This window comes from Agelaius phoeniceus, chromosome 4 (genome assembly GCF_051311805.1).
Source record: "Agelaius phoeniceus isolate bAgePho1 chromosome 4, bAgePho1.hap1, whole genome shotgun sequence".
Lineage (NCBI taxonomy): Eukaryota > Metazoa > Chordata > Aves > Passeriformes > Icteridae > Agelaius > Agelaius phoeniceus.
Genome location: NC_135268.1, coordinates 12,213,768 through 12,241,293, shown reverse-complemented (window position 1 = coordinate 12,241,293; position 27,526 = coordinate 12,213,768). Strand labels below are relative to the sequence as shown.

Genomic DNA, 27,526 nt, shown 5'->3' with positions numbered 1-27,526 from the left:
ACTACTTGCCCAGCAGCCACCCCAAGTGCTGGCTACCTCCTGCAGGCTCCTGTGAGACCTCTTCCAGGGAGGGAATCCTCTCCTTATATTCTGCTCTGTCCTCACACCTCTTTGTTGCTCCTTCTAAACTCCAGATGGAATATTTTAAAAGCCTAATATAAGGAGAAGCAGCTGGGCACACCCTGGATGCCAGTACTCACACGGACTGCCTTTATTTTGCAGCTCTGTAGAGTTGTGCTGTGCTGGTGCCTTGAGTCCTGCTGGCAGCTCTGGAGCTCGTGTCTGCGGGAGGACATAGCGGAGTTAGAGAAAGGCACTAAAGGGAATTGGGATGGAGCAGCAGCGTGCCAGGTGAGGCGGCTCCCTTTGGAGAGCGAAAGGCAGAGGTGAGGGACGATCCAGCCCTGCTGCGAGCTGGAGGTGGCAGCACATGGCCTCTAGAGGTCCCCTGCAGCCCAAATTTATTTGTGACTGTTCCAAAGCTCGATGGCGGTGCGTGCCGAGCTGCTGCTCACCAAATCCTCACAAACTGAACTCAACTCGAAGGGAATGGGCTCAAAACATGGAGTAGCTTTCTTACCGAGCAGGTACTAAGCTTCCGGGCTTTTTTTGCCCCAGGTTGTTGAGGTGGACGGTGTCAGCAGAAGGTTTTGGGGTTGGTTGAGGGTTTTTAAAGGGTAGATTCAGGGAGAACATGTCCAGAAGGAAATCAGTCCCACTCCGTTGGTGGTGGATACCGGGCGGAGGGAAGGGAGCGGAAGGCAGAGACGCTGCCAGCGGTGTCTGTGGAACGAAGGGCGGAGCTGCCAGAGGCTGGTGGGGGCTTTCCCACACCCCAGGGGGAAAGGGGCTGGGACAAGGGGTGGGACGTGACCTTCAGCTGCTTCCTGCATGGCTGCAGCTCCTGGGGAAGAGGTGTCAGCGAGGGGAGGGGGCGGCTCGGGGAGGTTGTCACCAATTATCCCCCAGCAGAGCTGGGAAAGCCACTTCATCCACTCCCAGTTGAAAAGTTTTGCTTCGTGGTTAACCCTTGTGTGGCTGCTGCAGAGCATCCATGCTCTCATGTCTGGAGGGCAAATCCTTCAGGGGTGCTGGGGGGAGCAGCACCGTGTGTGAGGGTGAGCTGGGATGACAGCTGCAGGCTTGGGGAACAAGCAGCAGTGCTCTGGCGGGGTGTGGCTGCTGTGCCTGGGGAGCTGCCTGGGCTTGGGGCACTGAGCAAGTGCTTGGACTTGGGAATGCAGTGGTTTTATCCCACTGCTCCTGTGGGAGATGCCGGGCTCCTGGCCTGCACTGCTCTGCTGCTCCACGGGGCACAGACCCCATGTTGGCATCTTGGGCTGGTCCATGACATGAAGCACTGGGGTGCTGTGAGGTTTGTGGGAAGGTCATGAATGTGAGGAGTGAAGGGCATGAGGGAATGTTTTCCTGTGGGAAACAAGGAGCCCTGGCAGTGCTCCAGTGCAGCCCTGTGCTCCAGCAGTGGGAGCAGCATAGCAACCAGCCTGCTGCTGAAGGTGGTGGGGGCCATGCAGGGTGGGGTTGGAGGGGGCAGCTGCTGCACCTGCTCCAGGGAAGAGCAAAAACAGCGAGATACTGTCAGGTGCCACAGCCAGAGAGGTGCCCATTCCAGGACAGCAGGACACTGCAGAGATGGCTCATCTGAACCAGGATCAGGGTTTGTGCACAGCACCAAGGAAATAAAACGTGTCTGTCTGTCTCTGCAGCCCACTGGGGCTGGGGCATGCCTGTGTTTGGGACTGGGGAGAGGGAAAGCTGCCTCGGCAGCCAGGGACACTTGAGTCCTGCTTCCCTGGGCTGGCCAAGTCAGCACTGTGGCTTGGCTGGCGCCAGGCAGCACAGGGAGGCCAAGAATGGTTTGGGGCAGTTTTGGGAGAGCCACAGTGATGCTCTTAATTGGGTGTGTTTTGGAAGGCAGAGTCTGCCCTCAAGGCTGGCATGAGCTGGGGCAGTGCATGACCTGCTCCTGTCCTGTGGCTTTGGGAGTGGGAAACAGTGATAAGGACACGTTTACCTTCCCAGAGTGACACACAGCCATGGCTGCCACACACCTGGGACAGCAAACTGCCCCAGAGGCACCCAAATACCTCCTGAGGCCCAGCTCCCCTCCTTGCTGTTCCAGCCAGGCCCCTGCCAGCTGGCATAGGCTCCCTGCTCCCACCCTCATGCCAACTCCTCTCCCTGTGTGCATCTGAGTGCCTGTGTGCTGGTGCTGAGAGTGGGGAATGCAGGAACATGCCCTGAAACCTGGCGTGGAAAGAGCATGGGCAGGGGAGAAGCCAATGTAATTTAACTGGGAAAGATGTGTAACATGCCATGAGCTGGAAGCAGGGAGCCCAGAACTGGGGATAGCCTGCACTGTGCTTTGCTTGGGGTGTGCTTGTCACACCTTGAGCCTGCTCAGCAGCCTGGCTTTGGAAAACTGAGCCGTGGGATGAGAAGGTCAGGGACTGAAAATTCTGTAAGGATGGCAGGAAGGGCTGGAAGGGAAGGAAGACACACACCCTGCTGAGAAATGTGGGCTTGAGGGGGAATTTTTGAGCCATGGCAGGAAGAAGCCAGACCCAAGAGAAGGTATCACGGTGGACTGCTGCAGTAAGGTGGCACCTTGGAAGGCAAGGAGCAGGAAGGGCTCCAGGACAGGGGACATGGAGCAGTGTCCCAGCCAGGCACTCAGCCTGGAGTGAGGAGCACCAGAGCCAGGGCCAAAGCTGGAACAGCAGGAGAGGCAGTGAGTTCATGCTGGGTGACTCCCCTGGCTGCCCAGCACCTCTCATGTCACCTTTCCAGGGGTCTGGCACAGAGCAGCTCCCTGGCAACCTCCAGGTAAAGCCAAGCCAGGTCTTGGGTGAAAAGCACAACACCAGAGTGGGAATCCAGGACAACTTTCTTTATTGCTACCAGAAGGCTTTCATCAGTACAATGGCTCTGGTTACAATACCTTCCTCAGGGCTGTGGAGAGAGCTTACAGTCGGGACAGGGTGTTCTGAGAACAGGATGTCACACGGAGGAGACGCGTTACAGCGCAGACTCTTGGTTAGAAGTTACATGAACACAAAACTCAAGGGTTGGGGTGTTTTGTTTTGGTTCTGTGCCTGATGATGACACACATTCCAAACCTCAGGTGTCCACGGCTGCCCCAGCACCTCACCCAACAGTGCTGGGGAATGTGCAGGGAGAACCGGGCTCTGCACAATTCAAGGGTTACATCTGATGGAGAGAACCAAGCCTTGGTGAGAATCCACACTCAGTGCTACACAGCAAGAAAAAAATGGTTTCATTCTAGCAATGCATAACCCAGTAACAGCTTTCTGTGTTGGGATAGACAAAATGGTTTAACAGGGAGAAGTCTCTGTGCAAGGCACAGAGCACCCTCACGCTCTCTGTGGGAATTACTGAAGTGTGGAGCAGCTTGCAAGCATTGGTTTGGGTTTTTTCCCTGCCTGATCTTTTGTTTAAATCCAGTTTTTCAATATTACCACATTTAAACACCCAGCTATTAACGAAAGAGGTTTTCTGTTTAGAAGGGCAAAAGAAAGCTATGGTGGAGGTGGGGCAGGACAGAATGTCATGCACAAGACTGGCTGAGAACTAAAAGAGGAGCAGGCAGAAAGGGAGCAAGGAGCGGGTGGGAATGGGATCAGAGAGGCATTAGTTGGCTTGGAAACCCAGAACAGCTCCGCAGGGCTGATGTGTGAGCTCTCGGATGTGGAGAATGGGTTACAACACACAGGAGCAGAAAAACAGTGGAACCGACAACACTAGAAAGGAACAGGTTTTTGCTACTTTTTTTGTTTGGTTTTTGGGTCTTTTTTTAAATTTTTATACTTTTTTGTGTTTTTAAGTGCTTAAATAGTGGAACTATAATTAGCCGCACAAGAAATAAAATTCAAAAAAGGGTCGGGATTTTTTTTTTCCTGGTTTTCTTTTGGCTCCCTTCAGTTCAGCCTGACAAGGTACGGCCCCTTCTCGCCCTGCTGAGGCCACAGGTTGCCAGGTCCCGTGGCGGCACCGGCAGCTACATGACAGACACCGGCTGCAGAGGGGGACAGGGGGACACGCTGCCCTCCTGCCGCGAGACGTCGGCGCCGCAAACGGAGCCCATGTTCTCCAGGGCCACCGCCTCCGGAGCCAGCTCTTCATTGTACAGGCGCTTGATGCCATCGTAGAAGTCGTCCACTTCCATCTCTTCCACCTTGCGCTTGGCGGAGCCTGCCTTGCAGCCGCTGGCGGGGGCGGGCAGGCGCGGGCAGAGCGTGGCTGTAGCTGTGACGGGCACTTCTGGCCGGCCGTTGTCCTGGGAGAAACCCGGCCCTGGGACAGAGGAGGGCTGGCGGTGGAACGCTCCTCTGTTACAGGTCACCAGGGTCTGCTGGAGGGGACTGTAGACATATACAGAGTTGGGCAGCAGAGAAGGCTGCAGAGTGGAAAGGTGATGTGCCACCAGCTCCCGGCAGTGGATCAGCTGCGAGCTGTCCATCTGGGAAGACAAGCAAAGGTACCGCTGCTGTGGGATCACTGGCAGGGTGAGGAGAGGACATGGGCTCCCATCACCCTGGCCACCTGTGTGCCTCACTTGCCAACTACCACAGTGACTTCCCAAGATACATCCCCTGCTCCTTCCTGCACCTTGTGGGACTCGTGGGGGGAGCAGGCACAACTTTGAGATATTGAAGGAATGATTTCACTGCCTCTTGTTAGCAGCTGGAGTGTGCTCCCAACCTGCAACATTCCCTGTATGCTCTGAAAGAATGGAAGAGCCACTAACAAGTGGAATTGTTCCCTGATGTGTTTTCTCCCTGGTGCAGTAATGGCCTGTGTGTATCAGGGCACATGGCTCCTGCCCCTGTCACACAGTGGAGGTGGTCAGGACTGAGACCTGGTAGCGCTGTCCCTCCAGGCTAAGGCCCAGCCATCCCCACAGGAGCGGAACAGCAGGCAGCCATCGGCAGCAAGGAACCACAAAGCCCCAGCTAGCCTGGAGCACCGAGCAGGATGTGGCCCTGGTCCCTCCCCGCTCTGTGTGCACTGCCCTCCTCACCTGTGCCTTCTGGAGCAGCTCGATGATGAGAGCCAGCCAGTCGGGGAGCAGCTTCTCCAGCTCCAGGCTGACGATGGCCAGCGCCAGCATGGAGCCCTTGAACTGCAGCAGCTGGAAACAGGCCATGCAGTGCAGCAGCTGCTTGGTCAGCGCCGCCACGTGCTGCGAGGGGCTGGGCGTGGGCAGCAGGGCCAGGAGCTGCGGCCTGCTGGACACCGCCACGGCGTGGAACTGCGGGACACAAGCACAGGGGGCAGCTGGCAGCGCTGGCCAGGCCATGGCACACCTGGGAAACAGTCCGCACACACAGGGATCCTCCAGCCTGATCCTGGAGCCAACTTCTGCCCCATGGGGAAAAACCCAATGTGCCAACCCACCAAAGCTTGGTGCAGCCTTTCTGGTGGGACCTGCCTGGGCACCAGGCTCTAGGGCTCTGCAAAAGGCCTTCCCATACACCCTTCTCTCTCCAGTGCACATGTGGCATTCAGGGGTCCTAGACAAACTCCTCAGGGAAGGAGTGAGGATAAAATTCCACAGAGAACCTCAGGACCTCCCTTGATCTCCTCTCATGCATGGATCTGGCTCTTGGCCATGCGGATCTGCAGCAGGCATGGATCCACACTCACAGCCCACCCTTGGGGCTGTCTCCATGGCTGTACTCCTTGTTTCCCTGCTGCCTGGTGTTTAGCTTTGAGGAAAACCAGTGGCAGTGAAGAGTTAGGGGCACAATTTCCAGGAGCTGTGAATCTGTGGCTGAACACACCCCAGACCAAGACCCAAGGGTCAGACAGCAGGCTAACGTTTTGGATATTGCATTTCAAGAGTGACAAGTCTCCTCTGGAATTCTCTGGCAAGGCATTTTCTTTCAGAAACTACAGGTACAGAGGAATTCCAAATATACTCCAAGGTCTTTGTTCCCCTATAGGTATAATTTTTGTCTTGGTGCTTCTTGACATATTACCTGCACTGATAGACACCAGGAAGAACACTAATAGCCCTTTACTTACAATATGAAGGAAATCCAGTGGCGTTGCCATGTGAAGATCCCAGTTCAGTTTATCCAGGATGATCTTCTCCATTCTGCGAATTTCAGCTGGAGAACAACCACAAAAGCTATCCCGAGCCAACACCTTCAGTACTGGAATCCTCTGCAAAAGCCAAGGCAAAAAAACAAACAAGAGAACCAGTCATTAGAGAAATCACACCAAATGCTTGTTCCTGTCCTGGCAAGTGGCAGCTACCAGGAGCAAGCAAAGGCAGGGATAGGAGGGCACAGTCCAACAATGCCACGGTAGGAAGAACAGAGTTACCTCATCTTCCTCAATGGTCTTTGCAGCGAGGAAGAAGCAGCTGATTGCAATACAGTTCAGGTACTTGGGACGGGCCTGTGGGACAGGAGAGCAGAGAGGGCTCTGTGTCAGTGTGATGCAGCAATGATGCCCTGATCCTTCTGCTGGGGCATCCAAAGCCCCAGGTCTCCTTCTGGATGTGCAGGCTGACCTCTGGCTACGCCCTGGCAGTGGTAATCTGTGCCAAGCACAAATCCCAGCTCTGTGACGTCAGGCAGGGCAGAGATCTGCCAGCCCTGTGATCTGAGTGGGCAGCACTGGACTGGAAAGAGCTCGGGTTTAGGCACTGCAGCACAGCAGGCAAAGAGAAAATCCTGAGGGGAGCTCATCCCCTCACAGAAAAGCCACTTCCCCTGCTGCAGCAGAGCTCTGCTCCGAGTGCTGCTGAGGGTCACACACGGAATGGGAAGGGAAATGTGAATTGGAAAACACTATCTTTGCCTGGGAAAGTATAACTCAGGAAAACTTTTTTAAAAACCCTTGTGAAATTACCACTTGTAATTTCACACTACAGTTCCCAAAACTGTGGCCCAGGGATTAGTGAGGGAGAGCTGGTCCTTTCCACAAGGAGATGTTATTTAGACAAGGTAAGAGGAATTTGGAGGGGAAGGGGGAATTTTTTGTGAGCTTTGTACATGTGACCACCTTGACAAAGAGCTTCACTCCCACTGGCAGTGTAACAACCACTGGCCATGGCCACATCCTCCAGAGTGGCGGGGGCTGGAAAGGCAGAGGCTGTTGCTAAACCCTGGCACAGCTGCAGAGCCATGAGCAACTCCTGGCAGCTGAGCTCTCCTGCCTGTGGTCAGAGATGCTCAAGGCAAAGGGAAATGAAAATCCTGCACTCGCACCCTGCACTTGTGCATGCAGGTGTCCAAGGGAATGAATTCCCTAAGGGCAGGACTGGGACTGGGCCCTGCCAAGGGTGCTGTGCAGTGAGATACACCAACACTGCTGGCTCTGGGGAACAGCCAGTCCCTGCAATCCCCAAGTCTGTTCCTGGGGAAGGGACTGGTGTTCATAATAACATCCCACAGAGAGGCCCCTGGTGAAACACCAGGAGTTCAGCTGCATCAGAGGAATGAGCTTCGTGGGAGAGGAAAACTGGGGAGGGAGCACAAAGCCCCAGAGCTCACCAGCCCCTTTCCCACTTCCCACTCACTGCCCAAAGGACACAGTGGGCTCTGGACTCACAGTCCCACGCTTTCTGTACAGACTCCTTGGCTGCTCCAACTTGCTGGAAGAAAACCTGCACTTGAGGCCATTGGCTCCTGAGGGATCTAAATATTTGCCACCTCAGCATTTCAGTAAATCAGCTTCTTCGGATTCTTAAAAATAATAACTTCCATGGCTTGCATGAAAACACAATCAATATTTATTAATATTTAAGGGCTGAGTTAATTACTGATGTCACTTGTGTTCTACCAAAGTCTCTCACATGGGAAAGCAAGGGCACAGGCTTGGAATGCATCCTCCAGCTGCCACCTCCTGGGGGATATTGCTTACCCAGCAGGGTGGTGGTGTGGGGTGAGACACGTCCAGATGAGACCATGGATTGCTGAGCATGGAATGTAACTCAGCAAACATGGTAAGAAAGAAACTTCCAGAGCCTGACTTCACCGCTGCAGGCCAGGGCTTCCAGCTTGGAGCACACTGTGTTTGGTCACTTGGCAGGTGCAAAGCACAGCCCAGCTAAGGGGGCAGAGGGGCAGCAAGGCCCACTTGCAGAGATCCCAAATGTTTTTCCCCCTTTTTAAAGCAGTTTCTATGGAGGAACAACCTGAAACCCAAAGGGGCTCATCCATTCCAGCTGGGTTCAGCACAGCAGGAGGGCACAGTTGTCATATGGACACTTGCACCTGTGTCTGCTTCCCTTTTTTCTTCCCACGTCTCAGACATCAGTCCAAGACGGAGTCCATCAGGCTGTAGAGCAGCTTGGTAGGGAACTACTCCTCCGAAAGCCATTGTCTGTATTTCAACCTTCTACACCCATTTCCCACCCCACCCCCCCCCCCCCCCCCCCAGTTCCCTGCACCACCCTCCTTGGCAGGCTCAAACCTTTCAGTTTTTTTCCCAGCTGGTTTCCTGCTAGCAGGTGCCCCAGCATTTTGGGGTGGTACGAAGGGGAGGAATGCAGACATGGAGGTGAACAAGGCCTGTCCCTGGTGCTGCTGGCCTGGGGCTTGTGGCACTGCCTTTGCCTTCCCAAGGCAGCCCAGGCACCCTGGGGCAGGGACTGCTCTCTGGGTGCCCAAACCCCCCCCAGCTGTGGCTCCAGAGCAGAGCAGGTGCTGCCCACCCACGTGTGAGCAGGGCGGGGGCCAGGGGAAGGAAGCACTTCCGTCGGGCCACACTGCTCAGACTGCAAACACCAACCATGCGCCGTGTCTGTTCCTGTCCGTGGAGCTGCAAATATTTACCTTTACTGCTGCTAAAAACCTGTCCAAGAGGCTGATGGCCAGGGCGAGCGTTTCTGGGTAAAGGTGGAACTGGTACTTGAGCTTGGCCAGCCACTGGATGACCTCATCCCTCTGCCTTGGAGAAATGGCTACATCCTGGGGGAGAGAAAGGATCAAAGGTTTTACCTCTGCAGGAGTGACTCAGCACAGAAACAAAGCCTCCTTTGCAAAGGGGGAGCCTGCAGCGAGCCCCAGTCACCACTCTGTCCCTGCAGTTACTTATCCCATCCCAAAAACCTGCCCAGGAAAAGACAACTTTCCTTACAGCAATCTCAAACCTCACTCCAGTGTCACTGTCCTCTCTTCTGGGGAAAAGGTGATGGGTGACTTGTAGTTTGTCAAGCACTGGCAGCCTCAGCTTCAGAGTAGTTCCCAAAAATTTATTATTTATTTATTGGTTTTTAACCTGCTCAGAACCATGTGGGTGCACAGCAACCACAGCTGGAACAAAGCTGCCCTTGCCAGCAGCAGAGTGGAGGGACTCTGTTGGGGTTTTGTGGGGAAAGGTTTATTTTTTTCTTCAAATCATGGGGATTTTTTTAGCTCAGTACTTGTTATAATAAGGAAAACTGCAAACAGCTGACACAAGGCTCTCAGGGAACTGGGAAGGGGGAGGCAGCAGCTACAGCCTCACCTGCAGTTTGGGTTTGGTGTTTGGTTTGGGTGTTTGGCCCATGTCTCCCCATCGATCTATTTGGACAGCAGCTAAATTTCAACCACATGCACAGCTCAGTCACTGACACCAAATCCTTCCCCGTGACCCAGTTCAGAAATATCTCCAGCTTTCCTAGAGCCTTTCACATCACCCAAGGAACTGTCTGGGCTCGCTCACAGCCCAGATGTGTCCAGAAGCACAAAAAGCGAGGCTGTAACTGCCCTCAGTAATGCCATGAGGGCAAAGCAGCAGGAATTTAGGAAAAAACCACCCCAACACTGATACTAAATAAATACTTCAGGCTACATCTGCCACTAGAACACCTATGTGTACCTTCCACCAACAGTAAGAGTGCCCGTGTTCTGCCCTGAGTCCCGGCAGTGCCCTGTGTCGCCGGCACTGTCTGCTGCTGCTCCACATGGGCCCCTGCTCTCAGCTCTGCTCAGCTACAGCCTGGCCCTTGAGGAAGAAGTACCTGCTCTTTTCTCCAAGGAACACTGGTTCTTCCTGATATCACTGATGCAGTTCCAGGGTGAAATGTGAGCCCCCCTGGGGGCAGGAGGGCCCAGGAGCACAATGAACACACCACACACCAGGAGAGTTATTGAACGCTCTGCTGAAGGTGCTCCCGAGGGTGGGAAGGGACCTGGGCTGTACCTGGGGGGAGGAAAGGGGGAATGCTCGAGGAGGGGGTGGAAATGGCACCTGTGGTGTTCCTGCTGGGGAGGGAGGGCTCTGCCTCAGCAGCCTGGGGGGATTCCAACACCACCACCCCCCCAGTCCTTCTATCCCTGGTAAATCCTGTTGCTGCTCGATCCCACCTGAACAGACAGCAGCTTCCACAGCTCCCAGTGGCCTCTGTCCTGGCTGGGTGCTGTTTCCCTGTGCCTGCCAAGGCTAAAGGTGAGGTCTTCTCCTAAAAACAGCATGGCTGGGAAGAGTTAAGACTCTCTCTCTATGCTGCCTCTCCTCCCCAGCCCTCCAAGACCTGGCCTTGGATCCTACTGCCCTTTGTGGGCAGCCAAAAGGCACCATTTCACTTAGGGAGCACACAGTGCCTGCAGGGCCTGGCCTTCTGTGGGAAGGGATGAGCGTTTGACCCAAACCCAGAGCATAGCTGGGATGGGAATTAAACCAAGCACAGCCCCATAGTGTCTGGGGGAGCAAGGAGCAACTGCAAAGCACCCTCAGCTCGGTGCGTGCCCAGCACAAGGCTGGCTCCAAAATTCACCTGGCTCCTTAAGAACTATCTGGGGAAGCAAAGGAAATGAAGGGAATCTCCAGCTCTTTTTGGAACCCTACAAGAGGGGTGTCTAGTCCAGACCCTAGGTGCAGATAAAGGAGCAGGAGGATGGGAGCAGAATCCCCTCACAGGTGAGTTTAAGCACCAGGAGAGGTTGTTACAGCCTGGTTCAGGGAACAGGCAAGCAGGAGTGAGAACTGGTCCCCCTGCCCCCACAAACCCTGCTGCTGCTGCTCCACACAGGGCGAGGAGCTTCCCACACAAACACCAGGCTCTATCCCTGTCTCTCAAGGTGTCCCTGTGACACCCTCAGAACACAAATAACAAAATGCAGCACAGGAAAATTAATTAAGCAGCAAGGTCACTGATCCTTAGTTAATTGAAACTAAAAGCAAAACTGAGATACTCTGGGGGCTGAAAGTGAGGAAGTCCCTTTGGGTGGAAAGAGAAGGTTCCTCCTTGGGGCAGAAGTACTTTCTGTGTGTCATCCCTGCTCCAGACAGGAGAACCAGGAGCCAAAACATGGGTGCTCCTGGAGAGCAAGCACAGAGCAAATCATCTCTAGGGATGCTGATCTCTCCCATACCTTGAAACTTATGGAATATGTAGGCTAAAATAAATATTATCTGTGAACTCAAACATGACTCTGTTTTACTGCTGCCTAATTGAGAGAAAACACCTCAGCTGATAATCTTCTCCTTCATGTCTCCTGTCCCAGACAGGTGTTCTGCCCTTTCCCCATGTCTGTTGCTGCCTGGTCCCTGTGGGTCCCTGGGGGCTTTGGGCAGTGAGCAGGTGACCTTTATTAGGACTGGAAATAAACTGAGCTCTCTGGATTCCTCAGGAGGTACAGAGAACAAACAGGGAGACAGAGTGAGCCAAAACAGGAAAGAAAGGAGGCATGACACAAGTGACACTCTCTTTCTATAAAACATAAATTCAAAAATCTTCACTGACGCCCCTCTCAGCCACAAAGTTACTCTGTAACAGGCAAAAATCAACCTTTGACCAGTCTTTACGGCTCCATTTCTCAAGCCCTAATCCCAAGAACACTCCTGAATGTCACCTGCATCTCATATAACACATGGGGGAGGGGGGGGAAGGCAAGGGGAACCAGAAGGGAGAAAATCCAATTCCATTCAGAAGCAGGAGGTTCCAGACTCAGCCCACTGGTTTTTTATGCTGAAAAGACCTTTGTGACATCTGGCTTTGGTATGTTGCACATACCCAGAAGACAGGCCTGCATTTAATGGAGGGAGTAGGAATTTTTAGACAAGTACAAACAAAACAGAGGAATCAGGTACATTAAATCACCAGGAACCAAGTCCCCAACAGATTCTGCCCCCCATCCTAAAATAGAAAGTCTTCCTGCTTCTTCAACTGTGGGTTTGTTTCTTCCTGTCAAAGACCTCACTGTCACATATTTAGAAACTGAGTTTGTTCCGGCTTTAAACACCAGAACCAAAAATGTTTCCTAAAGAGTCAAAACAGAAAGTTTACTCCCCAAAAATACCTCCCTTGAGTCTCCAGTCAGATCACTGGATGTCTGCAGTGGACTCAACGTTTTGCCACTGGCAAAGCAGGTGAGTCCATTAAACCTCCGTGAAGCTGATGAACCCTTAGGGCAGGGAATGGAAAGTTCCACACTCTGGCTCCGGTGTGCCAGATCTGATCCACAGAAGGATGCAGATGTCCCGATTGCCACGGGAAATAAACAACACTGTCATGAAAGGGAGGTTTTAGGCTGCTGCAGCTGCTTTCAGAAAGAGGCAGTGGATGGTAGGGAATGTGACCTTCTCCCAGATATACAGAAAACAGGACAATTCACATTGCACATCAGTGCCTGCACCATGGCCAAAGTGAAGACTGGGGGAACACGGGACAGTTGGACAAGCTGGGTGTCCTGAACCACAGGAACAGAGGGAAATGTGTGGTTACAGACAGGAGTGATCTCAGCTGCTCCGTGGCCTCCCAAGTCCGTGTTTCCCCCCAGCAGGCAGCTGTGTTTATGCTCTCCTCTCCTTCTGACCTTCCTACACCTCACACTCACACACACAGCTTCCACTCCCAGTTAGTGATCCCGTACTGCTAGAAAACATTTAGTGGCGCAGCACTGATAATGTCAGTGTCTGAGCTGGCATGCAGGAAAACAGAAAGGAAAAGGTTAAATCAAGACAAGAGTTTTGGGGGTGGAAATTCAAGGAGCAAGGACAAGCACAGAGGAGGAATTGCTGGGAAGTCTGCCTGAGGCAGGTGGTGGTTTCTGAGCCACCAGAACCAACTTCACCAAGGCAGAAAGGCAGGTGCCTCATCCCTGTGAAATCCTCACCCATCAATCTGGTTTGGTTACACTTGAGTCCCTACCCTATCTTGTTATCCTGTAATCTTATCTCCCTGCAGTATAATCACCCCAGGAGTACAGCCAGCAGGGAATGACAGGCTGGTTTACCATAAGCCAGAGTCTTAAGCTGTTCGTGCCTCAAGACAGCCACAGCTACAACACACTCCACACCTCTGACAGCCAGATCACTTGTTTGGAAACCGAAACAGGGATTAAGCAAACTAATACTGAGGCCCTTAAAATGTATGTTCTCCTGCCCAGCAGCAGCAGCAGCAGCAGCTCCTTGTTAGCCAGACAGAGAAAACAAACACAACAGGGATTAGGTCTGATGGCAGCTGACTTACCTGTGTGAACATCTCATGTGGTGCAACAACAGCAAGCCTGGATCCCGGCCCTCTGTGATTATTTCAGCCCAACCCGGCAACAAAGGGCCAGAAATTCTGTGACCATGAGCTCACATTCCACATTTTGTTTCAGACAGAACTTTGTGGTGTGCACAGGTGTTTGTGAGTGCTCAGGTGAAACAGAGCCTCCTCCCAAAGGAGCACAAACCCACTTTGGGCTGGGTGAGGCCATAAGCAGCCTGGTCCAACCTCCCTGCAGGCCAAGAGGGAGCCTGGACTATGAGCCCCAGTGGGCTCTTCCAGCCTGAATTTTCCTCCAGTCCTGTGAGAACATTCCTCACTGCAACAGGCCAGTGCCTGGCTCTGCTCGCTTGACATGAGCTTGCACCCTGCTCTATAAATAGCCCTGCTGGACTCAGTGGGGGTCTTCCTGGAGCAGGCATCAGATCAATGCTGCCATTAGAGAATTACTCCAAGAAAATGAAGCTGCTTTTAGGAACTGTTGCAGAGTTGGTGCCCAGCAGACAGAGGCGCTAATAATCCACACAGTTTGCAAAATGAATTTAATCAGGACTGTGTGTGTGTGTGTGTGCGCGCTGCCACAAGCCTGGCAGAGACCTAACTCCATGTGCTGTGCAGTGTGCTCTGCACCCCTGGGCCAGGTGTGTCCATCAAGTAAAGAGGGAATCACTTCTTTCAGAGGCTGATTCCCCAGGTGTCAGGAAATCCAACTGCTCCTGAACACCTCCAGTTACTCCCACACCACCCCTCCATGGACAGTCTCCTGCCTCTGCTAGCATGGATGATGTGAAGGACAGACATTACCTGATTGGGCTGAATTTTCGGCACATGTGCTTTCCACATTTGAGCTTCCCTAGAGATTGCCATCTCCAGAAGGAGAGACAACCTCTGGCTCTCCAGGGGTCCTGAAAACTTCATGGTGACCCTTGGATCCACCTGCCACCCAGCTGGATACAGCTACCTGCAAAACCAAAGACAGCCTGGTGAAACACTGGGCTGTGCCTGTCCAGGCAAAAGACAGTGAGAGGGGAATAAAGCTGCAGGAAATGGAACTGTTCCCCTGGCCCTGGCACAGCCTCCCTCACAGGAACAGCCTGTCAAAAACCTTGTCCATTACACAGGGAAACCAAAGCAGAGACAAGGCTTTTGTCCTTTATTTCTTTAAAGACAACAGATTGCACCACCTGCTCTCAGATGGAGAGGATGATCTGATGAAAAGGTTATTTAGGTAGTAGCTTTGAGATTGCCTACCAGCACTATGGCTGCAGATTTTTGACAGTGTTAACTCACTTAGGCAAAACAGGGAAATGGTAAATGAAGGGTAAATCCATGGGAAAGTTATTGAAACTTCTGATTCTTTGCAGGAGACCTTGTGCAATCCCCCCAAGGTGGATACTGGCCAAACACTAACCAGGCATTTTCATGTGAATACAACCGTCCAGGCTGTACTTACAGGAAATAAGCAAGGTCCTGACTCTGAAAAAATAAACAGAATCCACAGGGAAAACAATCCCTTATTATAAATAACAACAAAAGCAGCTCTGAGCAAATGAAAATTCAAGGTGCCTTCCCAGAGCTAAAGGAAACCTTAAAGATCAAGACTGACAGAGAACAAAAGCTATTCTTTATTCACACAAGCTGCACCAGGTATAAACCACACTCCAGTCCCACTTAAGAGCCCAGAAGGTTTCAAGTGGCAAATAAATGTCAGGGCCCTCTGTCCTGAACAGGGACCCTTCCATATTAGATTTTTATATAACAAATGCTGCTCCATTAACAAGGGACAGCCTGTACCGGCTTGGAGATGTCCAAGTGTCACTGAACAGGCAGAACACCTTGGAACCAGGAGAGCTGAAAAGGACCCCTAAAGCTCCATGGCATGTCTCTTCTCACCAGCCCCCAAACAGCCACTGTGGGCTGGAAAATCCCTATTAAAAGTTCCTCTCTTGCCCAGAGGGAGACTCTACCTGGGGAAGTGAAACTCCAGAACCTCCAACCACAGCTTCTTTACATGCATTTACTCAATTTTGCATGTGTTTTTTAAACCTGGGGCTGATCCTGAGGACACTCACTGTAAATGGGGCTGAAGGGGAAACAGGGACACAGAGTCACAGCCTCCCCTCCAGCTCCTGCCCTTAGAGGCTTCATTAGCATCTTGTGAGCCTCCCATCAGAGCCACAGTTTTCCCTGTGGCCAGTTCCCAAAGGCTGGATCCCTCACCACCTCATGGCCAAGCTGTGCCAGGCACTGCACCAGCTGGGCTGTGGCAAAGGTGGGAGCAGACCCATGGCAGAGGCTGAGGCTGGGAGCAGTGCTGAGAGCAGGGGGACCGGGAGCAGCTCGCTCCACACTCATCAGGAAAAAAGCAGGAGCTTTATTTAGCCCGGCCATGTCTCCTCCTATGAAATATTGATGGTCCTTCCTTGGTTTTGCAGGAAGGAGAGAGTAATTAGCCAACCCCCAAATCACTGGAGACAACACAGGGAAAAATTTTCCGTTTTCTTCTGTTGTGACTGATAAACATTCCCACCCTGTTTACAATACAAATGGGTTTCAGAGCCTCTGGAAGCAGACAAGAGCTCTTAGTTACCTTGATCCCCTCTGAGGTGGTTGTCCCTGTGCTGCCTGGGCTGGACAGCGGTCCCAGCGGAGAGCTCGGGTGTCCCTGGAGCCAGGACACACCCAGGGCCTTGCAAGGGGCATCTTTAGTGAGCGCTGCTGCCAACTGCTCTCCGGTTGCCAAGGGCAAAAGAGAGGGGAAAATAACCTTTCCTTTGTGAACTAGGGACCTCATTCAATTGAGGGCTGAGGCACAATAACCTTTATAAGGGAAAAAAGAAGAGGAATGACGTGCTTGAAAGTTTCCCTTGGAGCAAGAGGGTGCAGTTTTCCAGCAGAGAGCACAGCCGGGAGCCTGGCCAAGCACCCCGGGGCTGAATCCAGTTTGCATTTCCATTTACATAGCTCTCCATCAGATAAATGCTGCCTTTGGAAAAAAAACGCCAGCAGGACTGTGTGCAGCCTTCCCAAAACACAAGGGAGCTCAGGCAGAGCAGGCTCTGAGAGCATGAGGAACAGCAGGGCTAGCACAGCTTCCCAAAATCCAGCACAGGGAGCTCCATGGGCTCTGCTCTCCGCCCAGCTCAGGACTTGAGCAGCCCAGAAAAGCGGCGGCAGCTGAACTGGAGAACCCCTCGGTGGGGCAGGGCCAGCAAGAGGCCTGAGCCTGCTCCCACACCAAACATTTCCTCCAGCCAGAAACTTCCCGCGTTTTCCTGAAACCCAGCCCGAGTCACCCACGGCTGCAGCAACTGCCCGAGACGGGACAGTAACCATGAACTAACTCACCCCAGCCTCCTGCTTCTTTCCCTGATTTACAATTAACCTTTAGCTCCAGGGTGCTGGACTTTTGGGTCTGGGGCCTTTTCCCTTGTGGTTACTTTGTTCAAACAGTTCCTAAAGTTCCTGATCTTCACTGGAAGGTCATCTGGCTGAGCTGAAACCTCTTAAAGTTTAACAGTTGGGGAGCTAATAAAGGAGAAGTGAGCCCAGTAAAGGGACTGGCTTTGACGCCTCCTGTGAGGAGCTGCAAGTCAGATCTTGCTCTGAGATTAGAGAGTCAAAACCTTGGTGTGAGGTTTTCACTTGTGAGAGGCATCAAAAAGCACCTCCTTATTCACGGTAAACACCGAGCTGGTCCATAAAATAAAGATCTCTCATCTCCTAAAGATCTCACTTTGGTCCAAGTTTATAGCTACCTTGACTCAAAGAAATGCTTTTCAGTTTCCCAGGGGAGATTTTAGGCTGCCAAGTGCTGCAGGCTACAGTTTCCAAAAGCAGTTTCTGCAGCAATAGGGGCAGATAAGTCCCTGACCAAGTAACACTTCATGGTTTGGGGGGTGCATTTGTGTGGGATGCAAAAGAGAGGAGGTTTTTTATTTTTAGGCTTTGTACTCACTCACAGTGCCTATAAAAAGTGCCTCCTGCACACAAAAGATGATGCTCCAGGAACACACCATCCACTAGAAGAACAAGCTCCTAACACAGCTCCTGATTTTCCTGCCCCCAGTTGCAATTTAACCGTCCTCATACAACTGAATTACAAACAGGATCACTGAAATAATTCAGTAACAAAAACCTCCTTGGTTCTGATTGTGGCTTGTTGTCTGTTTGCTGTATGGGGGTTTGTTTGTTTGCTTTTTTTGCACAGCTCATTTTGTAAACAATGAACAAGACTTCTAGGGCTAGAGACAGGCCAAACCCCACTATGTTTGTTTTGCACATCAATCCAGGTGGGTGCTCTGAACAAGGGGAGTAATTCCCATAGAGCTGGAGCACCACACAAATTTCTGCAGACCTCGTATTTTCAGGGACCAGCAGCCAAATCTGCTTCAGCTTCAACAAGCAGCAATAAAGCCTCACAGATGACCTGCACACAGATTTTTCTGGGCAGTGAGGGGAAGGCGAAGCAGAAGGAAGAGAGGAGGAGACTGAATTCCTTGGAGCTCCAGCCAGCCATCTGTGATTTCAAAGGATCCAAGCCTACTGCTAGCAGATATGTCTAACTGCAAGTTGTGATTAGAAATTTCAAAGCTGTGGCCGGGGGCTGGGATGGATGTTAATTTTAGTACCTGGGGCTTTCTCTCAGCTTAACTCTTTCCTCGTGCCCTTGGCAGTGAGGCAGTCTGGGACTCCGTGCTGGCCAGAGGGAAATGCCAAAGCACAGCCTGAGGTGACAGCAATAAATGAGCAGATGACCAGTGTGGGTTCAAATCAACTGGTTTGGGATGTACAAAACAGATGGCCAATGAAAACAGCTCGACAGTGTTGTGAGACAACAACAATTATTCAGGCTGAATGGCTGGGAAAAGTAGGTTTGGGAATATAATTCCAAACGTTAACACCTAAGTGAGCAAGTCAGTTTGAAGGAACAAACTGCCTTCTGGTCAAATAGCAAGAGCAGTCAGAATTCTCCCCACGAGCAGCGTCAGTGGCTGAGGGCCTGCAGGTGATCTCACACCTTTAACCAGCAGCTCCTCTGAGCCGTGCCCAAGCCCAAATTGGGAAAGAGGCAATTTTCTGGAGGCTGGCAGAGGAACAGGGCCCTTGCCACTTGCCTGTGTGACTCAGCCCAAGCTGCCTCCCACAACCTGGTACAAAGGCAAGGCTCTGAGGTATTCTGGCAGCATCGTTCAGGCGGGCTCTGTACATCACACGCTCGCCACTGCTTTTCCTCCAACCAGATTTTTCCTGGGAGTGCAAATAAAGCTGACCTCATTTTAATGCTGGTTTTCCAAACAGATGAATTTTTCCAAACATTTTAAAGGAACCTGCCAGCTAAAACCACGGGTGAATCAGGGAATGTAGAGCAGTGTTTTGATGGGAGGAAGGGGAGGGGTTTTTACGTCTTGTTTTGAAACAGAAATCCCAGGGTCCATTTTGCAGCTAGGAAGGAGGAGCCCTCTGGAAAAGCGCTGCTCCATAAACAGGACCACTTCTAAGAGATCTCTGCTCCCCTTCACTACCCCAGCCTTCTGACTGACATCAGGGGTTTGCTGTTTACAGGAAACTTAAAATGATATTTCCAAAGTAGGAACTTTTAAAAAACAAGGCAGAAGATGAACTCCTGACTGAACTTTCAGACAATGGCACCATTCTTCCCTCCTGTGAGATGGGTGTGCTACCAGACCCATGCCCACCCCACACCCTGTGCTAATGGCTCTGGTAGGAAGGGCCAGAGGAGGGTGAGGAGGATGAGGGTTGCATTTCCTCTTTTGTCTGGCTACTGCCAAGATGAGCCCATTCAAGCAGCCTTTGCCCAGAAAGGTCTTTGGTCAGTAACAGCTTAAATATTCCATGTCACAGCTTTCAAGTGTGTAAACAGGCTGCTTTAATCCCAGCTCTTTTCCCTGCTGTGGCAGCAACAGACCAAGCAAACTGAGGATAAAAGGGAAACTCAGGATTCAGCCCTACGAGAACAGTTCCAGCTGCAGAACGTATGTGTTGATACAAAAAAGGAGATGAAACTCTATAAATTTCTGTGAGTTCAGCTCTGAGATTTTGGTTTATTTGAACCTAAAAATTAATGAAGATGTAAATTCCTCAGAAGGTTTACAGAAATCAGCCACGGGATAGATTTCAGAAGGAATGGGCCCTGCTATTGTTTGGCAGCAGAGTTTGTCCCAAGGCTCAGGAACAGGTCCGGAATGTGACCCTTTACTGTGTGAACTGGGGTGTCACGTCAAGGACAGTCAGCCCTCTCTTGGGATAATCACAAGGGTCACATGGCAAAAAGAGATGGTGCCATCTTCTTGTTCAGAACTGAAGCACCAGACAGAATAAAGCAAAGAGAAAGTAGTGTTTGCTGAAATGACCCCCATTAATTTCATGCTTTTTCCACTGTAAGTGACAGATAAATCCAAGACAGCAATGGCTGAGCCTTGTACAAATTCCCTGTGCGCCACTGGCAATGGAATGAGCAGCTCACACAGGCAACTGACCAAGGTTTGCTTGGCAGCCTCTGGGTTCTGCTCAGGGACTCTGGATCTTTTGGGGACAAGGTTCAGGACTACTGGGGAACACCTGTGAACCTCTGAGGAACTTGAGGGTGCTGCTGTTGCTGAGCAACTAAACCAGGGGGCTGAAGGAACCCCAGCAGCTTCCAAGGAGCATCACCAGCTGCCCTGCATTAGGGAGAGCCAAGCACCATCTCAGCAGCGCCTGGGCTAAGTCTGTGTAAGAGAGCTGAGGCAGCAGCAGCAGCACCTTTTGCCAGAGCTGCTGTGGAGCTGGGCTGCTGTGAACGGGGATTCTGGCAGCCCTGCTCCAGGATAACCAGTCTCAGGCATGGTGGTGGCACCTCACGGGGCCATTTCCCCCCAGGGAGTGCCCAGGGACTTGGTCCTGCAGAAGGTTTGGCTGCCTTGGAAGAGCCATGGTGCTGACTGAAGGAGTTTTGGGAGGAAGTGAGCAGGCTGCACAACATCAGAGTTTCATGGGATACAGATAAGATTTTCTCTGGGACTGGCAGCTTGCAGAGCCTCAGCCCCATCTGCAACAGAGAAGCAGGCAGTGCCCACCCCCAGCATCGAGTTAAGTGAAGTGTCTGGGGACAAAGGGAAGGGTGGAAGTGGGTCATTGCTGGCACTGAAAGGAAACTTTCTGCCCCAGCTCAAGGTTTGTCACTACAAAATAAGTTCAAAGTGCGTGGGGTGAGATGACAGGAAGGCATCAAAAAATAACAACAAATGCTGCCTAAGCGGGGTCCCTTTCAGCATTTGCATGTAAGCATGGCCATGTCTAAGAGTTTCCATTCTGGAGAAATCCCCCACACGCTTTCTGGTAGGGAGAAAGCACTGAGGTGTGAGTCTGCTTATGAATGGTGTGGGGAGCTAACAAGGAGAGCTGTGTGCAGCTGAAAGAACGCAGGCTTGGATCACAGAGCTGTGGTGGGATGGCTCCCATGACCTGCGAGTGCTGCAGAGGAGGGATACAGGCTCCATTGCAAAGAGCAGATGCTGGTGCCCTGGTCCCTGTGGGGACTCCCCATGACTGTGAGGTGTGCAGGCAGAACAGTGTGGCAGAGCACAGGGAGCCCAGGAGCACCCCGGATACAGGGGTTCCACAGGACCCCCACCCTCCTACAAAGAGGGACTTGTTGGGACTTGTGAGGGTCAGAGGCTGCCTTGGCTGCAGTGACCATGGCATAGTGGAGGCAGCTGGGGATGAAGTCATACGACAGCCAAAGCCCAGCTGAATTGTGTCTGGCAAGCTATGGGAGAGACTAAAGGAGCTTGAGTACTTGGGTAGCAAGAGGAAGGCCAAGGAAAGTCTGGGCAGGCTGCTGGCTGGAAGCAGGATCTGGATAAGCAGACAGTGAGGTGGATTGCAAAGTGGCTGCATGATTGTGTCCAGAGGGTGGCAATCAGTGACCTTTGTTTACTGTGAGGGTGATAGAGCTTTGGCTGGGTGGCTCAGGGAGGCTGTGGAGTTTCCATCCTTGGAGGCATTGAAAGAGTGCTTGGACATGGTGCAGAACAACTGGTTTAAGGAGGCCCTGCTCAAGCTGGAGTATCAGATAAATTGACTTTGAGAGGTACTTTACAGCCTCAAGCACTTGGGGATCCCAAGGGCTAAAGGCTCAAAGCAGCCCAGAGCAGCTTGTCTGTTCTTCAGGCAGCAGGAAGGCTTTAAAATAAAAAAAAAAAGGGGCAAACCAAATCTGGCATTATGTAATGTCTCACTGGTAGTCTCCTCAAAGCAATACATGCAGGGCATGATTCACTTCTCCCACCACCAATGTAACTTGGTATAAATCACCAGTGACTTGAAGGAAGCCGCTCCAAGGAAAACCAGGCTCACAAAGTAGGAAGGAGAGCAGTAATTTCATAAAATAGGGCCAGAGGCTTTCAAGCCCATAAAAACTAACTCTCTAGAGGGAAGGGCCAACAGGCATTCAGAATTTAAAGCATCGTGCAGCACCTTTTGAGTAATATAATCCCCTGAAACCAAATAAACACAATGCCTCTGTGGGCAGAAACACAGAGCCAGGATTCAGCGGTACCTCTTTCTGTCTGTCGGCAGCAGTCAGTCATTAACATCAATGAACAGTGATAAAACCAAACAAGTTTATACCCAGTTCAACAGCCACATCCAAAAAATGTCTGACTACCATGGCTTGATTCCTCTTGACAACAACAAAAGAGAATTTCGTCTGAAAGCCTAAGTGCTCACCAAGGCCAATATTTTGCTTTGTAGATTCTGACTGGCTTCAGGATAAATTAGTGATTACAGCTAATATCAGGATACAGTGTGAGGCAGTAAAAAGAGATAATTATGAGGAAATGAGGAATTATCTGCTGTTGAAACAATAGATCAATTACGAGGTACAGCACAGTAGCTGCAGAGCAGCATTCTTGTGCTCTGAGGGTACTGCCTCCTCTTTCTCATCAACCAAGGAGAACCCACAGTTGTAAAGCTTAATTATCCTCCAGGAGCTCGAGCTTGCTGACTAATTAGCCTCTTGTTGAGACAATGCAGGAAAGGATACAATTCCAATTGTCCGCTAAAATGGCACGGCACAGGCACAGTCCTGGCTCTTCCCTGCCTCTTCATCTCTCCTGTCCTATGAGAGCCTTGATATAACCACAGTCCTGGACAACCTAAAACCAGTCCTGAGCCTAAAATAAACTAAAGCCAGACAGGGGAGCTCTGAGAGGGGGATACAGACGACGGGGAAGGAAGCAGAGTGGCTGAGGCAGTGTGTACGGCAGCTGGAGTTGTGTGAATCCCGCTTTGCTCCTGGCACTGTGTGCATGGACACCCTCATAGGGCTCCCACAAATGGGGACTCAGCTGAGCTTGATGGGTCAGCTGCATGGCTGCAGTTAGGAGAACGTCAACACCAAGATTTACAGTCAGAATTATTTAAAAACCTGAAGGTTTTAGGAGCCAAGTTCTTGCCTAACAGACCACTGTAGTCAAGTCACCCCAGCCAAGAAACAGGGTCTTGCTGTGTGCAGTGAAAAACCACCAAAAAGGACCAAAAGCCTCTGGCAGATGGGTTCATCCAGCAGCTCCCAGCACTCTGGTAAAGGTGTTTGGTGTCTGGGCTGCTGAGCAATATGGAATATCTGCAGCAACATGTTATTTATGAGTGAGCTTTTAGAGGAGTTTATGGCACAGCAAGTGCAAATACCCACTGTGGTTAATGAACGCGTGTTGATAATATTCGCAGTCAGCAAACACACAGGAAGGGAAAATGTCACACCACATCTGCTTGGTACAGACACTGGAGACACCTGAGATTTCCTTCCATCTCAATGACTTCACTGTGCTTCTCTGGCTTTTCAGAATAGTTTCTTTGAGAATGCAGTGCAATAATAGCTATTCTCAATGTAGCAGAATCCCCCTTAACATCCACCTCCCTGATGGCCAGCTGGCTTTCCTGCTGCTTCCCTGGAGTGTGCTGCTGAAAAGGCTTTGGTCAGGAGCTCCTCGAGCCCCACAAAGTGATGGGAGCAGAGGAAAAAAGGCAAATACAGGCAGGTTCCTGGGCAAGTCAGTACTGCAGGGGGGGAATTCTGATCCCACAGTTGTGTTACACTCTATCTGGAGATGTAGGTCTTGTTCACTCACAGTCTGGTCCAGGCTCAGGCAGTCGAGTCCTAAGGTTACCTTTGGCACTCAAAATATGATGTTCAGTTTTCCTGAGGCCACTGGTCCAGCCTGACCTTTTTAAAATCCCTCAGTGTGGCATAAACTGCAGATGTTTTTATCTATCCTTCCCATCACCCAGTGCAAATGGATAATTTACAGTGGTGTGCTGCTCAACTTTATTTCCTAAATATAAAAAGTGCCTCGTAAAATCACAGTGATTAGACCTGTGCATACAAATGTTCCCCAAAATTCAGTTCAGCATCAGGTCAGGACTAATTAGTGCTTTAACCATTGCATGGCTGCAGGTGTGCACAGCAAAGAGTCTTCCAGCAGGCCCTGTGGGAAGGCACCATCCACCACAGGGATGCTGCGGGAGGTCTCGTTTCAGTCCCTGCATGAGAGGTGCTGAGGCAGGTGAGCACAGAAAGGCTGAGAATGGAAAATCAAAGGGGCTGTAATTACAGGGGAGATGCTCAAAGCTTTACAAAGCTGGAAACACTTAGACAAAAAGCTTCTCGCAGGGCAGTAACAGGAGCAAAGACAGCAGCACTGAGCAGTGTCCTGCTTGGACTGACCCCTGATTAAACTGATACATGTAGGTAGATATTACCAGAACCACCTGAAAACAGGAAAACAACTCATTCACTCACAGATAATGACTGCAACCAAGGGTCACTATAAGATGGAAGACAGGTCTGGAACCAGGGAAGCACAGCTCCCCAGAGCCAGGCAGAGCAGAGCAGTGCAGCTCCTGCTCCCAGCACGGGCTGCAGCCCTGTGACACCCCAAACATGGAGCAGCAGCACAGCCTGGCCCCGGCTGGCATCCAGCAAGGAGGGCCTTGTGTGGAAGGGATCTCCACAGAGCAGGGCTCTCACCAGAGCCACTATCAGTGTTTTTAGCCAGGGTCCCTGAGCAAATCAAGTGCAGGGCTTGGGAATGCAGAACAGACACAGCAAAAGCAGCAGCTAGGATCAGTCCTGCCACATCAAAATGGGCCTAAGTTCTACAGAGGGGTGAAGGATAATTAAAACTCTGTGTGTGTGTATCTATATACACACACCCCCCCATGTGAAAGTTCAGTTCCTGCTGGGGAGAAGCCAAAAAATCAGCTTCCCACATCCCACGCCGAGGTCTGTGTAGGCACTAATGAGAACAAGCCCTCCTCCTGCCCCACGAGCCAGCCAAACTACTTGAAAACCAAATCTGAATTGTGTGCAGGGATCCAAAATCCAACCCTGGAGACAAGGAAAAGATGCCACGATTTGGTTTTTGAGAGGCAGCCTCACCTTGCCTGACCTGGGCTCCAGGTGCATCTACAGTGGGGCAGAGGTGGGGGGCACAGCTGCCACCCCTGCAGCAAAAGGGGAGATGGTCCCCTTTCCCAATTGTGTCATGCATCTTGCTCAGTTTAAACATTTTATTAAAAAAAACCTCACCCTTCTGTCTTTAAAAAGGGCTGTACCATATATGTGCTGGTGCAGCACACCACAGAAAGCAATGTCTAGGAGCAGACAAAGGCTGCTGCTGAAATAATTTTTAAATTCAGGCTTGAATCAGCCTGCCATGTAAGATCCTTACTTTTAAGAGTGGTAAAATTAGGGATTGTTTCTTTTTCCCTCTTTCACAGGAGAGCAGGTTTTTTCTGTGTTCAATGGACAAGTTTTAATTGGAATTTTTTCTGTCACTCTGCTTTCTACCATAGGCACAAAAACCCACGGCAATCTCACTCCCTCCAGTTCCCCCCCTGGAGATGGATTCAGAGGACACAATGCTGCTCTTCCTTCAAGGAAACTTCATCCATCGCAGCCGGGAGAGCTAAGAGGGAAGTGGGGAGAGAGTGCAGCCCATCTCTGCAAATGAACTACACGGAGACAAGACAACAAAACCCAGAACCAGGAGGCCTACAGGGAAGCGGGAGAGAAACTCTTCTTCAGGTACTGTACTGATAAGACAAGGAGTAATGGGTGCAGATTGAAAGAGGGTTAATTTACGTTCGGTATTCTGAAGAAACTCTGTACTATGAGGGTGGTGTGACACTGGAACAGGTTGCCCAAGGGAGGCTGTGAATGTCCGAACCCTGAGAGTTCCAAACCAGGTTGAACAGGGCTTGGAAGAATCTGGTCACCTGGAGGTGTCCTGCCCACGGCATAGGGGCTGCGAATACGTCATCTTTAAGGTGCATTCCGACACCTTAACAATCTCTGATTGTAAATGCCGTGCTTCGCGCTGTGACCAGAGTCACACCTGGGGCAGAGATGCGCTGCTGAGCCCCTGGAGGGGACGGGACAGGGACCCGCCGGGCACCGCACCCGGACGGGCACACAAAGCACCGCTGGCAGGATGCTTCGAGCGCGTTTACTTTGCGCCTGTATAATCATAGCGTTTGCAACTACGGCGTCGCCCAGCACACCCCCCGCACCCCCGATCCCCCCCGTCCCCTTCCCGGCTCTCACCTCCCCTGCGCGGCGGCGGGGTGCCCGGCGGGGCCCAGCCATCAGCACCCCATGGCGGGGCGGCGGCGCCGGGGCTCCTCGGCGGCGCTTCAGCACCGTGCGGGGCCCATGCCCGGGGCGGCGGCGGCCGGCGGGCTCCTCATGTCGCCATGACGGGAGCGGGAAGGGTGAGGGGGGGGGGGGTGGGGGGGGGTTAGGCCGCCGCCGCCGCGCGGGAGGGAGGGAGGGGGGGTTAAATTAAAATAAAATAAAATAAAAACGAAAAGGGAGGGGAGGGGAGCGAGAGGCAGCCCGCAGCCAGCCGCTTCCCGGGGGGTTCGGGGAGGGGAAGGGGGGGGGGAGAAAGAAGCGCCGGTGAGGCGGCGCGAGCGCCCCTCAGCGTGTAACGCCGCGCCGCCGGCCGCGGACAAAGCCCCGCGTCAGGGATGCGGGAGGCCAGCGGCAGCTGAAGGCGGCTCTTCCTTCCCCGTTCTCCCCTCCCGGTTCACCCCTCCCGGTTCTACCCCCGGCCTGGTGGCTGTTAGGGGGAGCGGGAGGGCGGGGGGAGGACGGGACAACGGGGACTCTTTTCCCTGGCGGAAGCATCGCACGGCAGTGTCGACTCGCGTGTGGAGGGAGGGTCTGCGGCGCGTGCGCGGCTCCATGAGGGCGCTGGGGGGGGCGGGGGCGCTCCGGGCAGGGCCGGAGGAGGGTCGGTAAAGTGGCGTTTAAAACAGCGGCAAAGCGACGGCAAAAGGTGTTTGTTTATAAATTAATTGCAAGCAAGCCCCGAGTTGTGCCGATCCTCGGCGAAAGTGTCATGGTCTCGCCTGTTCCTTGCGCATGCCGTGTCTCCCAGCCTGTGTGTGCTAGAACAGAGCTGCCTGTGTTATCCCTGGTGATCTCTTGTTTACTGAGCTGCAAAATGTAAATAGGGATTTGCCCTGGACTTCATTTACTTCCTTAGGCCTTCCCCGGCACAGAGGCCTGCAGCACTGTCCTTTTCCTTGTCGTTTCCAACCTGAATTCCCGCTGACAGTGCAAAATGCCCGAAGTGTGTGGAAGCTGAGCCGTTGTCTCACAGCTCCGTTTATTCCCTGAGACCTGGACAAGCTTTTGAATGTTTAAATCCTTTTGTAACCTTAGCCTTTTTTTTTTTTTTAATGGATTTTGGGCTGTGTTACAATACTGCACAGCAAAGACCAGGAAAAGAATAAATACTTGTCATGCAAATCCTAGTACGGTGATGAGTGTCAGAATCTTGCCGCACCACCAGCGGTTGAAATGAGGAGATAAAAGCAAGAAGTTCAGAGCAAAGGCAAATAGTTTTCTTTAAACTCCTTCCAGTATCTGTAGTTATTGGCTGTTCAGACAGCGCACAAAGGAGGATTTCCTCCCGAGATAATAAGCACAGTGACATAAATCATTGAAAGAGAACATAGATTTTTTTTTCTATTCAT

At 51.9% G+C, this 27,526-nt stretch overlaps 2 protein-coding genes across 4 annotated transcripts in view; one reads left to right on the top strand and one right to left on the bottom strand.

The window, feature by feature from the left end:
* Positions 1-3,697, top strand: part of SEPTIN11 (septin 11) — a 47,851-nt gene extending 44,154 nt beyond the window's left edge. For all 3 annotated transcript variants that reach the window (XR_013181952.1, XR_013181951.1, XM_077176823.1), the window contains one exon: positions 223-3,697. Coding sequence is in view for 1 of the 3 variants with exons in the window: in XM_077176823.1 (XP_077032938.1) it covers positions 223-298 (76 nt within the window). In the remaining 2 variants the exon portion in view is untranslated. The remainder of the gene's footprint in view (positions 1-222) is intronic.
* On the bottom strand, positions 2,897-26,558 carry CCNI (cyclin I). Its single transcript, XM_054633129.2, has 7 exons — positions 26,088-26,558; positions 14,279-14,435; positions 8,832-8,966; positions 6,373-6,447; positions 6,070-6,210; positions 5,063-5,293; positions 2,897-4,501 (listed from the first exon to the last, which is right to left on the bottom strand). The coding sequence occupies exons 2-7, from the start codon at positions 14,390-14,392 to the stop codon at positions 4,040-4,042; spliced, it is 1,158 nt and encodes a 385-aa protein (XP_054489104.2). The 5' UTR covers positions 14,393-14,435; positions 26,088-26,558; the 3' UTR covers positions 2,897-4,039.
* Positions 26,559-27,526: the final 968 nt, after the last annotated feature.

Excerpts from the sequence above, each read along its gene's own strand:
- CCNI (XM_054633129.2), bottom strand. The coding sequence starts at position 14,392 with ATGAAGTTTTCAGGACCCCTGGAGAGCCAGAGGTTGTCTCTCCTTCTG. Across the intron at positions 6,448-8,831 it reads GGTTTTTAGCAGCAGTAAAG|GCCCGTCCCAAGTACCTGAA; the intron begins GTAAATATTTGC and ends CCTGTCCCACAG. Across the intron at positions 6,211-6,372 it reads AGACCATTGAGGAAGATGAG|AGGATTCCAGTACTGAAGGT; the intron begins GTAACTCTGTTC and ends TGGCTTTTGCAG.